Source organism: Mustelus asterias, chromosome 26 (genome assembly GCF_964213995.1).
Source record: "Mustelus asterias chromosome 26, sMusAst1.hap1.1, whole genome shotgun sequence".
Taxonomy (NCBI): domain Eukaryota; kingdom Metazoa; phylum Chordata; class Chondrichthyes; order Carcharhiniformes; family Triakidae; genus Mustelus; species Mustelus asterias.
The window spans coordinates 46770532-46787773 of record NC_135826.1 but is presented as its reverse complement, the minus strand read 5'-3'; the positions used below and the strand labels follow the sequence as shown (position 1 = coordinate 46787773).

The 17242-nt window shown below is 45.7% G+C and overlaps 1 protein-coding gene across 4 annotated transcripts in view; it reads left to right on the top strand.

Annotated features, from left to right (window-relative positions):
* Window positions 1-16798, top strand: part of ncln (nicalin) — a 54328-nt gene extending 37530 nt beyond the window's left edge. For 2 of the 4 annotated variants that reach the window (XM_078198690.1, XM_078198689.1), the window contains exons 11-15: window positions 1722-1760; window positions 6901-7064; window positions 8095-8148; window positions 12327-12405; window positions 14740-16798. In XM_078198690.1, the coding sequence (XP_078054816.1) occupies window positions 1722-1760; window positions 6901-7064; window positions 8095-8148; window positions 12327-12405; window positions 14740-14799 (396 nt within the window). In that variant the 3' untranslated portion in view covers window positions 14800-16798. Of the gene's footprint in view, window positions 1-1721; window positions 1871-6900; window positions 7065-8094; window positions 8149-12326; window positions 12406-14739 lie in introns of all 4 variants that reach the window. The other 2 variants (XR_013495555.1, XM_078198691.1) reach the window with 2 other exon arrangements.
* Window positions 16799-17242: the final 444 nt, after the last annotated feature.

The following is a 17242-nucleotide window of genomic DNA, read 5'->3' as shown; positions in this document are numbered from 1 at the left end:
CTACATTAGACTGCCCTATCTTGGTCGTGTAACTGCAAAGCACATTTCCCTGCGTGATAGGAGTTCCCAGAACCCTTTTGTCTTGCAACCTTTCTCTTTTTCCATCCAAGCCCGCTTATAAGCCTCTACGTCTCCTCCAGTTTCCTGCTGTGCTGTTCCTTCACCTCCTGCAGTGTTCACCCCTCCAGCAGTAGATGGAGTGCGAGATAAAGCTGTCTAGGTGTTGTTGCAGCTATTGTCTCCACCTAGTGGCTGGCTGTAGATTAACATGTGTAGAACTGGAAATAATCATCGAATCATAGAATCCCTGCAGTGCAGAAGGAGGCCATTCAGCCCATCGAGTCTGCACCGACTCTCTGCCAGAGAGGTGCTGATGTCTCCAAAATAGGCTGGATAGCGACTTTTTTTTTTAAAAAGAAAAGGATTCAAAATTGAATCAGTACACACTGCTTAAATTTAAATAGGGAATGTTAAGTTTTAAGCTTATTTATTAGTGTCACAAGTAGCCTTGCATCAACACTGCAATGAAGTTACTGTGAAAATCCCCTAGCCACCGCCACACTCCGGCACCTGCTCGGGTACACTGAGGGAGAATTTAGCATGGCCAATGCACCCTAATCAGCACATCTTTTGGGCTGTGGGAGGAAACCGGAGCACCCGGAGGAAACCCACGCAGACATGGGGAGAACGTGCAGACTCCACACAGACAGTCATCCGGGGACGGAATTGAACCCGGACCCCTGGAGCTGTGAGGCAGCAGTGCTAACCACTGTACCACTATGCTGCCCTTTGTGCCAACGTGCTGTCCTTATACATATATATATATATATATATATATATATATAAATAATATATATATATTAGTTAATATATATTGGATAAATAGAGAAACATCAAGTGTTGAAAACATGAAGTAAACATGTGGGCTTCTACTTTGAAAACGAGTCCATCTTTTTCTTTTAGACTCTGATGGACCTGATGTGTTTTCATAAATGTTCTGTTTTAATTTCAGAATGTTAATATTGGTTGTAAAAGGCTAACTGCAACAGTATTCAGTGGTAGAGCAATGCCTTCCCTCAGCAGGATTCGACCCCATGTTAGACTGTAGTACTTACAGGCTATTGGAGGGAGGATTCTGATATCCCACACCCATGGCGTGGTGGGACTCTGATCTCTCTGCGGCTCCAGTTTTGATCAAGCTGTTACAGGGCGTTGCTGATTTGTACCTCCAATGCTGGAACAGCCTGTGCCTCTTAATAAGCACTTGAGGCGAAGGGGATCAAAGGATATGGGGGGGCAGACGGGATCAGGGTATTGAGTTGGATGATCAGCCATGATCATAATGAATGGCGGAGCAGGCTCGAAGGGCCGAATGGTGGAGCTAACTCGAAGGGCCGAATGGCCTTCTGCTCCTATTTTCTATGTTTCTGCCTTTTATTTGTCGATCATTGAAGTACAAATGTGAGAAAGCGAACACCACTGTATTTTCAGTCCAAGCAGCACTTCGAAGCCAAGGAGGTTATAAACCGAGCAACTAATCTGCCAAAAGCTGCCAGTCAGATAGAGATGGGCCACAATTGGCCTTTGACCCATGTCTTTGTGTTTGGTGTTACACAGCGTGTCTCATCCAAATCTCCCCCCGTCCTTTCCCAACTCCTGCCATCTGTTCGTTCAGCCTTTTACAGGACCCTTTCTTTATAAGTTTGTTTTTCTTTTTTTAGGGTGCCCCTGAGGACCTTCAAATCTTCACAGAGCAAATGGTAAGCAGAATGCCTCTTAATTTCTCTAAACTTCACTTTCCTTTTGTTTTAAAGCAAGTGACATTCCAGCTGCTGTTTCTTGCCCAAGTTGAGGTGCACAGTAGCTGCAGGTGAGTGTGTAACCCACTGCACTGAGGTAATGTCCTCTGTCTTGACGCTCAACAAGAGGGTGAGGTTAGTGGTGAGATGTTTTCAAACAATGGGATCGGTTTCTGGTTTCCGATCCATTCGAGGCCTGACCTCCAAAGTGTCATGTAATTAATTCTGGCTGGATTATAATTACACTAGGGCAACGGAATCAATTTGCCAATCATGACAAGGTAATGTTTATTACCTGGCATCAATCACAGACATATTAGCTGGGGAGAGCTCCACATGTGCATGCAAGGATCCACACACTCAGGATTTGTTTTGATTATTGAAGACTCACAGATCATAGAATCCCCATAGCGCAGAAGGAGGCCATTCAGCCCATCTAGTCTGCACCGACCACAATCCCACCCAGGCCCTATCCCCGTAACCCCATGTATTTACTCTGCCAATCTCCCTGACACTAAGGGGCAGTTTTAGCATGGCCAATCCACCTAACCCGCACATCTTTGGACTGTGGGAGGAAACCGGAGCACCCAGAGGAAACCCACGCAGACATGGGGAGAAGGTGCAAACTCCACACAGACAGTGACCCAAGCCGGGACTCGAACCCGGGTCCCTGGCGCTGTGAGACAGCAATGCTAACCACTGTGCCACCGCGCTGCCCTCTCTCCGATCTCTTGGGGACTTTTCAGACCCTGCTTGGCATCACACTGGAGCAGGCCTCTTGATCATGTGAAATGGCCCCTCCCCAGGTATTGGGCAAAACAATGGAATAGAAAAGTGCCAGTAGCAGTGCACCCTTGGACTGTCTTGATTTTCAATCGGATTGTCTGTCTAATTGGCAAATTGGCTGTGTCTTGTTGCTTACTGAGCCGAATGCACCAGATGGTCCTAACACCGATCCCTAGTTTGTGGTTTTAGTTGATCTAAGCCAAGGCTGCATTTAATAGGCTTTAACTGATCTCAGTGCCACTGACCATGGGGAAGAGGAAAAAAAAGCAAATGGCCTGGAATTTGTGCTCCTGCTTCGCTGTCCAGTGCTGAAATGTATATTTGTGTGGCATTGAGATGAGGACAGCATCAGACTGGCTGTGGTGACCCATTGCCTCATTACAAAATTACCGATCCGATTTCCCATGAAGAACAGCCACACTGGCCAAAGAGCAGCCACACTGGCCAAAGAGCAGCCACACTGGCCAAAGAGCAGCCACACTGGCCAAAGAGCAGCCACACTGGCCAAAGAGCAGCCACACTGGCCAAAGAGCAGCCACACTGGCCAAAGAGCAGTCACACTGGCCAAAGAGCAGCCACACTGGCCAAAGAACAGCCACACTGGCCAAAGTACTGTTGATTGTTCTTAAGGTTCCACAAGAACTAAGAACAAAGAAAATTACAGCACAAGGAACAGGCTCTTCAGCCCTCCAAGCCTGCACCGACCATGCTTCCCGACTGAACTAAACCCCCCCCCCTAACCTTCTGGGGGCCATATCCCTTCCTTTCCATTTGTCAAGACGCCCCTTAAAAGTCACTATCATATCTACTTCCACTACCTCCCCCAGCAGCAAGTTCCAGGCACTAAGCACGTCATCCTTTCCAGGATGGGAAAGAAAGAAGGTACAGATGTAATTTGTGTATTTTTTACCCAGAATGGTTGGAGTGTGGAACTCGCTACCATTAGGAGTGGTTTGAGATGAATTATACAATAAATGGCAGAATCCTTAAGAGTATTCATAGATAGAGGGATCTGGGTGTACAGGTACACAGGTCACTGAAAGTGGCAATGCAGGTGGAGAAGGTAGTCAAGAGGGCATACGGGATGCTTGCCTTCATTGGCCGGGGCATTGAGTTTAAAAATTGGCAAGTCATGTTGCAGCTTTATAGAACTTTAGTTAGGCCGCACTTGGAATATAGTGTTCAATTCTGGTCGCCACACTACCAGAAGGATGTGGAGGCTTTGGAGAGGGTACAGAAAATATTTACCAGGATGTTGCCTGGTATGGAGGGCATTAGCTATAAGGAGAGGTTGGAGAAACTTGGTTTGTTCTCACTGGAACGACAGAGGTTGAGGGGTGACCTGATAGAAGTCTACAAGATTATGAGGGGCATGGACAGAGTGGATAGTCAGAAGCTTTTTCCCAGGGTGGAAGAGTCAATTACTTGGGGGCACAGGTTTATGGTGCGAGGGGCAAGGTTTAAAGGAGATGTACGAGGCAAGTGTTTTTTACACAGAGGGAGGTGGGTGCCTGGAACTCGCTGCCGGGGGAGGTAGTGGAAGCGGATACGATAGTGAATTTTAAGGGGCGTCTGGACAAATACATGAATAGGATGGGAATAGAGGGATATGGTCCCCGGAAGGGTAGAGTCGGGCAGTGTGGTCTCTGCAGGGCCTGTTCCTGTGATGAAATTTTCTTTGTTCTTTGAATAGTATAAATGTAGGAGGGAGAACGGACTGAATGAAGAAAGATAGGAGGTGGTTCATGTGGAATACAAACAGTTACGTGGACTAGCTAGTCCAGATGTTTTGTTTCTGTGCACTGGCGTACAGTAGTGGATATGTCACTGGGCTAGTTATCTGGAGGCCCAGGCTAATGTTCCATAGAATCCCTACAGTGCAGAGGGAGGCCATTTGGCCCATCGAGCCTGCATTGACAACAATCCCACCCAGCCCCTATCCCCACGTATTTACCCTGCTAATCCCCCTAAACTAAACGTTTTGGGACGCTAAGGGCCAATCAACCTAACCCGGATATCTTTGGACTGTGGGAGGAAACCGGAGGAAACCCACGCATACAGGGGGAGAACGTGCAAACTCCACACAGACAATGACCCAAGGGCGGAATTGAACCCGGGTCCCTGGCACTGTGAGGCAACAGTGCTAACCACTGTGCCACCGTGTTCTGGCTTTGAATCTCACCGTGCCATAAAATGGGATAAAGCCTTAAACCTTTCAGGTGGATGTGAAAGATCCCATGCCATTATTATCCCGTGTGTGGAGAAACACGGGAGTTTCTCCACACACCCCCCTCACCCACTATCCCCGTGCCAACAACCAACCCAGTGACCTGAGCAAATTTAGCCTTCAATCAATTATCAGATTGCTCTTAGTAAGATCTTGCTGTGCACGAATTGGCTAATGCATTTCCTTTCTTAGAACAGCAAATATACTTTGGAAGTGTTTCATTGGGCTATAAACACTTTTGTAATGACCTGACATTGTGAAAGGCGCTATTTAAATGCAAGTCTGCCTTTTACATTAAAGAGAAAAACAGTCGGCGATAGTGAGAGGATAGGCTGGTGGGACTGGTAGATGTGTTCAAGAAGATTACTGAAAGCAGGAGGGAGCTGTGCAGATAGTGGAACAGAGGAAATGGGCAATAAAGGGTAATTCCAGTGATAGGAAGGTTTGTGTGAAGTGGTGACAGATTACTGATCACCAAGACATTGTGGAGTGAAGCTGCATGAGATCCGGGGAGGCAATGGCCTAGTGGTATTATCGCTGGACTATTATTCCAGAAACTCTGCTGATGTTCTGGGGACCCAGGTTCGAATTCCACCTCAGCAGATGGTGACATTTGAATTCAATAAAAATATCTGAAATTAAGAATCTACTGATGACCATGAAACCATTGTCAATTATCGGAAAAACCCTCTGGTTCAATAATGTCCTTTAGGGAAGGAACTCTGCCGTCCTTACCTGGTCTGACCTACATGTGACTCCAGAGCCACAGCAATGTGGTTGACTCAGTTCAAGGGTGAGCAGAGATGGACAATAAACGCTGGCCAGCCAGCGACGCCCATGTCCCACGAACGAATAAAAAAACATTTTTGATTTGATTTATTATTGTCACATGTATTAGTGTACAGTGAAAAGTATTGTTTCTTGCGCTTTATACGACAAAGTATACCATTCATAGAGAAGGAAATGAGAGAGTGCAGAATGTAGTGTTACTGTCATAGCTAGGATGAAGAGAAAGATCAACTCAATGCGAGGTAGATCCATTCAAAAGTCTGATGTCAGCAGGGAAGAAGCTGTTCTTGAGTCGGTTGGTACATGACCTCAGACTTTTGTATCTTTTTCTCGACATCCACCAGAACTTGGATAGGCCGGAGGAAAAAGTGCTCAGGCAATAATTCAGACTGCGATGTTTTAAACTTGTAACTTGTTGAATGGGGTTAAGCTGAAGAAAAGGGCCACAGATGTCTCTCTGAAGAAACTATTGCTTCAGGTTTAGTGGAATATTAATGAATAGCCAACCATATTTTCTGCAAAATTGAGAGATTCATTTTCCCTCCAGTCTTACTGGTATAATCACTGAAAGACTTTCGTAAAACCAAAGTCTTAAGTGCTTTTATGTGGAACTCCTTAGCTTCTGCCAGCTTTTAAAACCCAGACTTAGCATTATCTTTGCGGTGTATTGGAGACATGATACGCGGGTTAAAAACAAACGGAGCTTTATTCATGGTGTGTGATCTCCTCCATTGCTGCTGCTTCGCTCTCCGTTTCCCGCGCTAGATCTAATTCCTCAATTCCGCTGCATGTATTAATGTAACAGAGGTCTGCATGAGCCAATAGGAATAAATACAAATACACAACAACCTATCCCTGCTCGTCACTTTGCATTTCCTGCTCTTATCCGCCATTCACACCCGTCTTAGCCAACGTGAATTTGCATCAAAAGAGAAAATGCTGGAAAATCTCAGCAGGTCTGGCAGCACCTGTAAGGAAAGAAAAGAGCTGATGTTTCGAGTCCGGATGACCCGTTGTCAAAGGTTTGTCAGCTTTGACAAAGGGTCATCTGGACTCGAAACGTCAGCTCTTTTCTCTCCTTACAGATGCTGCCAGACCTGCTGAGATTTTCCAGCATTTTCTCTTCTGGTTCCAGATTTCAGCATCCGCAGTAATTTGCTTTTATCCAGTGAATTTGCATCAGATGTGCAACAGTTTAAAAATAAAGAGCAAGATGTTTTGGAACATGTGTACTGTCCTTTTCAGTGCCACCCGCTCACCGTTTGTCTGTCCGTCCGTTCCCCACCTCCCCCAATACAGCAACTACAGGAGGACCAGCTATCATCAGTACTCGACTGGTTAACAGCCCAGCCTAGGGCAGCACAGCTCATCGATAAGGACAGCATCCTGATCTCCACCATGGAGTATTACATGAGTCGATACTTGAAAGATGTCAAACGCCATCATGTGAAGGCTGATAAAAGGTACTTTGTGCTTTTAATAAAGGAAGAATACTGAACTGATACTATGTAAAGCTGCACCAGAAATATGGACCATTCATGGTGGGAATTTCCTCACTTATTGGCTACACCTTAAGTTTTTTGTGGTTGTGAGTATTGAGACCTTTGTATAAATTAATGCACTGGTTAAATGCTGGATAAATTGGCATCGATTTTGTCAGTTGTTGTGTGGCCACGAAATGGCATGGAGTTTTCTGGATATCCATGATGGTGACTGCCACAGAGATAGGAAATGCAGAGTGGATTCATTCTCTGGTCTCCATCAGAGCAAATTATACTGAGCTGGAAGTGATGTGGCAATGGTAAACTTAACTCTACAATCTGGTGTTGGTTGGAAAGGTGAGTTCAAATTCACAAGAACCAAAGCTCCCTCCTCCTATTGGTGTGGGTCGGTGATGTGATCCATTTGCTCTTGCTCTGGATTTGCCCGGGAGTGATTCATCATTCTCGGTGACTCACCTTGTACCCATTACTGAAATGTCAATGGCATTCTCTCCAGATGATGGTTTCAGATCTCACTCCAGGTCCTGGGCACATAACCTAGATTTCCAAGCTGCTGCACTGCTGTGTGGCCATCCTTCAGATGAGGCATTAAAGTCCTATCTGCTTATTCAAGTAGACATTAAAAGTTCCTCGCCACCTTTCGAGGATGAACAAGATGTCCTCCCAGTGTCAACACTTTGGGGTATTTTAAAGCTTCAGTAAGTTGCCATCCACAAAGTGATATTTGCTTTTAATGGTGCTTCCTAGCCAATAGGGGTGCTGTAGCTGGAGTTTAGTTGGCTGGCCTTTATCATCCCAAAGTTGAACTGCTTTGTTATGACAAGATTTCACACGATATTAGTTAAAACATATATAACTAACGGGTCAGTAACTAAAGGTCTCAAACATGTGGGTTGTGTAGCTGGAATTTTAACTGTTACAAGAAAAACACGTTTTCTTGAAGTTTTGATGGAATGGGTGAACAAGTATTTTTTTTCCCTGTTGATTGCAGAGATCCAGAATTTCTCTTCTACGATCAGCTGAAACAAACCATGAATGCATACAGGTACGAAAGACAGACCACATGGGTTTCTCAGCCCTAACGTTTGGTGGGTGCTGATGTAGTACAGAGCCTTGGGAGCTAGAATGGCTGTGGGCTGAGTTGGCTGGTAGAGAAAGTTTGATTTGGCATTCACAAGCATTTGTTGGAGGTTAGTGAAATTTGTCCGATTTGCTGGGTGGCACAGTGGCACAGTGGTTAGCACTGCTGCCTCACAGCGCCAGGGACCCGGGTTCGATTCCCGGCTTGGGTCACTGTCTGTGTGGAGTTCGCACGTTCTCCCCGTGTCAGCATGGGTTTCCTCCGGGTGCTCCGGTTTCCTCCCACAGTCCAAAAGATGTGCTGGTTAGGTGGATTGACCGTGCTAAGTTCTTCCTCAATGTACCTGAGCAGGTGCCAGAGTGTGGCGACTAGGGGATTTTCACAGTAACTTCATTGCAGTGTTAATGTAAGCCTTCTTGTGACACTGATAAATAAACTTTGAAACGCTGAACAGTCTGTGTGAAGTAAGTAATTGATCCGACTCGGGCTGTGAAATCATCCATAGTCGAATAGCCTTGCCGAGCTTGCTGTTTGGACTCGAATATTGAAGATTGAACACTTGGGAGTGTCACCAGAAGAGTCTATGCGTTCAGAAGATAAGGTACTGGAGGACTGCCAGTGCATATAGAAACATACCCCAGCACACCAGTGTCTGTTAGAGATGAGCAGAAGGAAACAAGATTATAGATTGGTTCAGAGTTTATTACTGCTCAATCAGTGTACCATCATCAACCATCCCATTAGAGGCATTTATGATTGATTTAAGGAGCATTATGATTTATTCACAGCAGACTAAATTGGTTGTTTACGAGTAGTTAATACAAGAATGACACTTGTTTTAATTTTATTGTGATTTATTGAGGAACAGTATCTGCATACTGGCTGTTGTGTTTCACATTTAATATTACCGGCTGATTGATCACAGTTGCTGTAAATCTTTTTCCTGTTCTTCAAATCTAACCTTCCCTCCAATATAAATAATTAGATTATTTCCCCATAATCCTTCTGTCTTGTATAGTTTGGTGTTTTTTTTGTATAGTACGGTGGCACAGTGGTTAACACCGCCGGCTCACAGCGCCGGGGGCCTGGGTTCGATTCCCGGCTGGGGTCACTGTGTGGAGCTTGCACGTTCTTCCCAGTGCCTGCATGAGTTTCCTCCAGGTGCTCCGGTTTCCTCCCACAGTCCAAAAGACGTGCTGGTTAGGTGGGTTGGCCATGCTAAATTACCTTTAAGAAAGTAAAGTTTATTTATCAGCCACAAGTAAGGCTTACATTAACACTGCAGTGAAGTTACTGTGAAATTCCCCTAGTCGCCACAGTCCGGCGCCTGTTTGGGTTAATGCACCCTAACCAGCATGTCTTTCAGACTGTGGGAGGAAAACGGAGCACCCGGAGGAAACCCACGCAGACACGGGGAGAACGTGCAAATTCCACATAGACAGTGACCCTAAGCCGGGAATCGAACCTGGGTCCCTGGCGCTATGAAGCAACAGCGCTAACCACTGTGCTACCATGCCACCTCAGTGTCCCCAAACAGCTGCCGGAGTGTGGCGACTAGGGGATTTTCACAGTAACTTCATCGCAGCGTTAATGTAAGCCTACTTGTGACACTAATAAATAAACTTTATTTACTCTATAAGCATGGATTGAGTTTTCAGACCAGGGTAATGGAGATAAAATCCCTCGGATAATTTCAAGAAATGGTTGGGTGATGTGATGGATGAGCTAGGATAAGTTGAATGGTTTTCTTATTCATGTTGTGGTCATGGTGGAATAGAACCAGGCTGCAGAATTAAAAATATTAAATTCTCTTAACATATTTGTCGAGCTGCAATGAGGTTCTTTTTGAGGGGCGTGAGTAATGCTCCATAATCAGGGCAGCACAATGGTTAGCACTGCTGCCTAACAGCGCCAGGGACCCGGGTTCAGTTCCGATCTCAGGCCATTGTCTGTATGGAGTTTGCACATTCTCCCTGCATGGGTTTCCTCCGGGTGTTCCGGTTTCCTTCCACAGTCCAAAGATGTGCAGGTTAGATTGATTGGCCATGCTTTATTGATCCTAGTTTCAGGGGATTAGCAGAGTAAATCTGTGGGGTTACAGGGATAGGGCCTGGGTGGGATTATGGTCGGTGCAGACTCGATAGGCCTAATGGCCTCCTTCTGCACTGTAGGGATTCTATATATGGCAACACTTTCAGCAAGAGAAAACTGAGTGAACAGCGAAAATCTCCAATTTCTCACACTTCTTTTTACACATAGGTCTCTCTTCACCTACTCTTGTCACTATCACTATAACTTGTCACTCACTATAAGCAAAGTACGGCAACTCCTTGTTAGTATTCCCGCCTGTCACGCAGGAGACCAGGGTTCCATTCCCTGACGGGGATTTACAAAGTTTGCCCAACAGCGCGCCAGTGGGTGTCTTTTGGGCGGCACAGTGTCACAGTGGTTAGCACTGCTGCCTCACAGCGCCAGGGACCCGGGTTTGATTCCTGGGTTGGGTCACTGTGCGGAGTCTGCATGTTCTCCCCATGTCTGCGTGGGTTTCCTCCAGGTGCTCCGGTTTCCTCCCACTGTCTGAAAGACGTGGTGGTTAGGTGCATTGGCCATGCTAAATTCTCCCTCAGTGTACCCAAACAGGCGCCAGAGTGTGGCGACTAGGGGATTTTCACAGTAACTTCATTGCAGTGTTAATGTAAGCCTACTTGTGACACTAATAAATAAACGAAATAACTTAGGATTAGAGTCATAGAGGTTTACAGCATGGAAACAGGCCCTTCGGCCCAACTTGTCCATGCTGCCCTTTTTTTTTAAACCCCTAAGCTAATCCCAATTGCCGACATTTGGCCCATATCCCTCTATACCCATCGTACCCATGTAGCTATCTAAATGCTTTTTAAAAGATAAAATTGTACCCGCCTCTACTGCTACCTCTGGCAACTTGTTCCAGACACTCACCACCCTCTGTGTGAAAAAAGTGCCCCTCTGGACACTTTTGTATCTCTCCCCTCTCACCTTAAACCTATGCCCTCTAGTTTTAGACTCCCCTACCTTTGGGAAAAAATATTGACTATCTACCTTGTCTATGCCCCTCATTATTTTATAGACCTCTATGAGGTCACCCCTCAGCCTCCTACGCTCCAGAGAAAAAAGTCCCTGTTTATTCAGCCTCTCCTTATAACTCAATCCATCAAGTCCCGGTAGCATCCTGGTAAATCTTTTCTGCACTCTTTCTAGTTTAATAATAAGGATTATTATGTATTCTTCCCCATTGCTGTCACCATTGGCTGAAGAACATTTGCGTCCGTAGCAAAATTCTTTCCTTAAGACACTTCTATCTTTCTTCTCGAACCATACAACAGCGTGCATTTACGTAAAGCCATTAACATAGTCAAAAGTCCCGAGGCATTTCATAGTGGCATTGCCAGACTGAGGTCGACATGGAGTCACATGAGGCGATATCAGGTAAGCTTGGTCTTAAGGAGCTGCTTAAAGGAGGAGAGAGGGATAGAGAAGCGGAGAGGTTTAGTGAAGGAATTCCAGAGCCTGGGGTGAAGGTGCAGCAGCCAATGGTGGAGCAAAGAACAATCCTGATGAACAAAAGATCGATATGGAGACGCATAGAAATCTCCGAGAGTTGTGTGGCTGTAGGAGCTTAGAGAGGTAGAGAAGGGCCTGGTCATCAAGGAATTTGAGCACATGGATGAGAATTAAAAAATTGAGGCACTACCATTAGGAGCCAATATAGGTTGTTGAGTACAGAGGTCGCAGGTGAGCAGGACTTGGTCCAGGTTCGATTGCAGGCACTAGTTATTAATAAACTGCAAAATGTCCAAGCAGACCTTCAGAATCTGACCTAGTTTCAATCACCTTTCCCCTTCTAAGTTTTTGCTCATTGCCTGATTAACTTTCACTCCGTCCATCTTCTTATGAGTTTATATGGGTTTGTTATATGAGGTCTGTACTACTACACTCAACACAAATAATGGTTCACTTTCCTGTCTCTTTGGATTTTGAAAGTGTTATGGCCGCTTCTAAATCTAATACTAGCCCAGATGAGAGACTTGTGTTTATCTAATGGTTCCAGCCCCTCTTCCCATTAACCATTGAAGTGACACTTCTTCAATATGTTTTCTTTGCAGAGTGAAACCTGCCATCTTTGATCTACTGTTGGCATTGTGTATAGCAGCATATCTAGGAGTTACCTATTTTGTCGCCCAGGTGAGTAAATATCTGACCTGTATGGGGACCAAATTGTTCAGTTTTACACAAGTGGGGCAGCCAAGCAGGGTGTGGAGTATCTGTCAGTGAGAGTCATTGAAACTTTTCCACTTTGCTATCTGCATGTCAGCTCAGCATTGAAGCCATTGCTTTTGGGCTCTGCTCCCAACTCTGTCCTTTGCTACCAACACCATCCCTCTCTTTGACAACAGCATAGGTAGCACAGTGGTTAGCACTGCTGCTTCACAGCTCCAGGGTCCCAGGTTTGATTCCAGGCTCGGGTCACTGTCTGTGTGGAGTTTGCACATTCTCCTCGTGTCTGCGTGGGTTTCCTCCGGGTGCTCCGGTTTCCTCCCACAGTCCAAAGATGTGCGGGTTAGGTTGATTGGCCAGGTTAAAAATTGCCCCTTAGAGTCCTGAGATGCATAGGTTAGCGGGATTAGCGGGTAAATATGTGGGGGTAGGGCCTGGGTGGGATTGTGGTCGGTGCAGACTCGACGGGCCGAATGGCCTCCTTCTGCACTGTAGGGTTTCTATGATTCTATATCAGGGTGAGCCCTATTCCTTTTCCCTTGTGTTTAAACAGTGTGCCCTTAAATGGGTGGCACAGTGGTTAGCTCTGCTGCTCACAGCGCCGGGGACCTGGGTTCGATTCCCGGCTGGGGTCACTGTGTGGAGTTTGCACGTTCTCCCCGTGTCTGCGTGGGTTTCCTCCGGTTTCTTCCCACAGTCCAAAGATGTGTGGGTTAGGTTGATTGGCCATGCTTAGTGTCAGGGGGATTAGCAAGGGAAATGTTTGGAGTTACAGGGATAGGACCTGGTGGGATTATTATCGGTGCAGGCTCATTGGGCACCTCTCTGCACTGTAGGGATTCTATGATTCTAATTCATTGGTGCTTCCATCTAAGAAGGAGCAGGGCAACGATATTTTGTGGTATTCTTGACATAAATGCAGGAATGAATTCCCAAAATCTCACCATTTCATGGATTTGAATGCAGTCTGAGATTAAGCCAGTCTGTTCGCAATCTGGGAGTCAATGTTCGTTCCAGAGAAAAGCTTCTGACCACATTCGTGCCATCACTAAGACCGCCTGTTCCAACCTCTGGGCTTGATTTCACCCCAGTCTCAGCTCAGCTTCTGCTGAATACCTCATACGTACCTTCATGACCGCAGACTTGACTCCCATATTCTACTGTATATAAACTTGAGGCCATTCCAAACTCTATTGCCGTGTCTTCACTCGCAGCAAGTCCCATTCCCCAATCATCCCTTTGCTCACTGTTTTCTGTTGACTCCCAGTCAGGCAACATCTTGATTTTAAAATTCTCGCCCTTGCTTTTAAATCCCTCCAAGGCCCTGCCCCTCCCTAGCTCTCTAACCTCCTCCAGCCCCACAACCCACCAAGATACCTGTGCTTCTTTACTTCTGGTCTCTTGAGCGACCCTTTTATAATGGGTGCTTTCAATTACCTAGGTTCCAAGCTTTGGACCTTATTTTCCTCCTTCAACACCCTCCTTAAAACATACCTCTTTGACCAAGCTTTCAGTCATTTGACCTAATGTGGCTCTGTGTCATACTTTGTTTTCCCATGCACCTTGGGACATTTCATTATGTCAATGGTGCTGTGTAGATCTCAGTTATTTTTGTCGTGGATGTCAACGTAGAGTAAAATTTGATATTTGGTTATGATGCACTCCACGGGTTCATAGAATCCCTACAGTGCAGAAGAAAGCCATTCGGCCCATCGAGCCTGCACCGACAACAATCCCACCCAGGCCCTATCCCGGCAACCCCATATTTTTACCCTGCTAATCCCTCTGACACTAAGGGGCAGTTTAGCATGGCCAATCCACCTAACCCGCACATCTTTGGTCTGTGAGAGGAAATCTGAGCACCCGGAGGAAACCCATGCTGATACGGGGAGAGCGTGCAGACTCCACACAGACAGTCACCCGAAGCCGGAATTGAACCCGGGTCCCTGGTGCTGTGAGCTAGCAGTGCTAACCAAAGATGTGCGGGTTAGGTGGATTGGCCATGCTAAATTGCTCCTTAGTGTCAGGGGGGACGAGCGAGGGAAAATGCATGGGATTATGGGGATTGGGCCTGGGTGGGATTGTGGTCGACGCAGACTCGATGGGCCGAATGGCCTCCTTCTGCACTGTAGGATTCTATAACCACTGTACCACTGTGCCGCCCTGGGTTGTTAAACTGTATCCCAACAGGGGGCCAGCATCTTCAGGATAGGAAGGGGGAGAACTCTCAATTTATTTATATATATATACATATATATTTATATTTTTCTTCTAAATGGCACTACTCTTCTTTCCTTGCAGAATTTTGGTTTTATTTACAACACGGTACGGCGAATTACTCTGAAGCCGAAGCAGCACTAACGCCAGAGTCCTCTGCTTTTGGTACTTTCACATGGTAGAAGGATTCTTCCGAAACAACCGCCTTATATCGGCGTGGCTGGATCCGACTACAGCACTGAGCCAAATATCTCTGATTATGCAGAATCAGCAACTTCCGAGGGGTTGGAAGATGTTCCATAACTAACGGCACTATTGCTATTTCACTTCCACAGCATAAAAAACTATTACACTTTAACCCAAATACAATCCATTTTAAGCACTACCCAAAACTTAGTCACCTGTCCTCCATTATACTGTTCACATGTTAAGAATTCCCTACACAATGAAGTCAGTCCAGGTTTGAATGCATGGATATATGTTTGTTGGTTGTAACTTGCTTAACTCTATCTGCTAGCTGTTCGAATCCTGGTAAAATAAGTTAGCGCGGGCATAGGACAGTCTGTAATTCAGCACTAATTGTTAATTACCTTCAAAGTAGCCGCATAGACAATTGAATGGGAACTGTCTGGAGATGTGTTTATCAAAGCCTTTTGCCTTCATGGGTCATGTGCTTGGAAATACATATAGTGTTCAAATTGACATACCCTTTAACTTCACTACATCCCAAGTTGCTGACACGAACAGATCTCAGGGTGAGGACCAGCCTTGACAAATGTTTGGAGCCAGAAAATTGAAGGGCGATTAAATCAGCAAAGAAGAACTAAGTTGCTGGGTTGTGTGGAAGTGCTGGGTTTCCAGTTCTGAGAGGCTGTATGTGGCACTTGGTCTGCAGTTTGAACCTTTCTATGTTACTGGGGGATAGCATGGGGCGGTGGTGTTGGATACTGTTCTGAGATTGGGACTGAGGCACGCACGCTGACACAATAAGGAAGCTTTGTTTTGTGTCTAGTCGTGGTATACCTAACTAGGTGTGACATTGGCTAGTCAAAATGGGAAGTATACCTCTTCCCAACATCCAGGTCCCTCGCATTCTTAGAAATCACAAGTTTTTGCCCTTGCATTGTAAAATAACCTTTTTTATTTATTTCGACTTCCAATTGAAGGCTGAAAATTAGTTAATCTAAATATTAACTTCTTTTTAAAATCCCAATATCTACAAATTACACCTTGTTGCAGTGTTTTTGTTTTAATTCTTTCAGTATTTGTAGACCATCCACGCAGAAAAAAACTTGCACAAGTTTAATTGAGTGTCAGCTCGTAACTCAATCGAATGGTTGAACCCATTCCCAATTTTATCTGATGTCAGTTTCGAGAGCGGAAACCCCCTAGCCGGTTTCCATAACATCTCCTAACACCCACTGCTGCGCCCCCCCCACCACCACCACCACCACCACCATCCCCCCCCCCCCCCAAACTCAAAACAGAAAACAAAAGCAAAAAATATTGCGCTTGTCAGAAATCGGAAATTTATAGAGAACAGAAGCACACTCAGCAGGTCAGGCAGTGTCGGTGGAGAGAGTAACAAGAGTTAATGTTACACCCCAAGTCCACGTTACCCAGATATCGAAGCTGGGATCCCTCTGGTCTGTGTCTCTTTATTTGTCAAACCATCCTGAGAATGAGTTAAATTAAGTAACTGGGATGTTGATGAGTACCTTCCTAACAGTCCCCCGAATAGGTGAAGTCAACCAAAACTAACTTTGAACCAAAAACACAAAACCTCAAACATATCTTCCTGCCTTTCAACCCTATAAAAACACGGCAGCTCCTATCCAGCATTGCGATGTACAATTTCATTCCGAGTCACGTACTGCGGTGAATGCAGAACCTCGAGTATTTTCTTTTGAAAGTTGATGGGACATTTCTTTTGCATTTTAATTGCTGCCTCTTGTCCTGAACTTTTATTTATGTCTGTATTAGCTATTTGTTGAAAATCATTGACATTGTTGGGTCTCTTTTTTTTCCTGATGTGTAACGAAATGGATTATGGGACAACAAGTGGAGCTGTATCGAGCACCCATTCATCATGACTGTTCTGTACAGGAGGAAGCAAGAGAAATAAAATGGGGGAGAAAACTGAGCAGCCGGATGGAATTTGTACTTTTGAATATTGCTCTGGTGTATTAGAATTTTCATCCTTTTTAACTCCCTTCGTGGCCGAGCCCCTCCCTTAACTCCTCCAGTCCTTTAACCCACTTAAGATTGCTGTACTTCTCCACCTTTGGCCTCCTACACATCCTTCTATACATTTAGGGCGGAACAGTGATCAGCCACTGCTGCCTCACTGTACCAGGGTCCCAGGTTCAATTCCGGTCTCGGGTGACTGTCTGTGTGGAGTTTGCACGTTCTCCCTGTGTCTGCGTGGGTTTCCTCCGGGTGCCCCCACAGTCCAAAGATGTGCGGGTTAGGTTGATTGGCTATGCTAAATTGACCCTAGTGTCAGGAGGAATAGCAGGGTAAATGTGTAAAGTTGCGGGAATAGGGTCTGGGTGGGATTATAGTTGGTACAGACTCAATGGGCCAA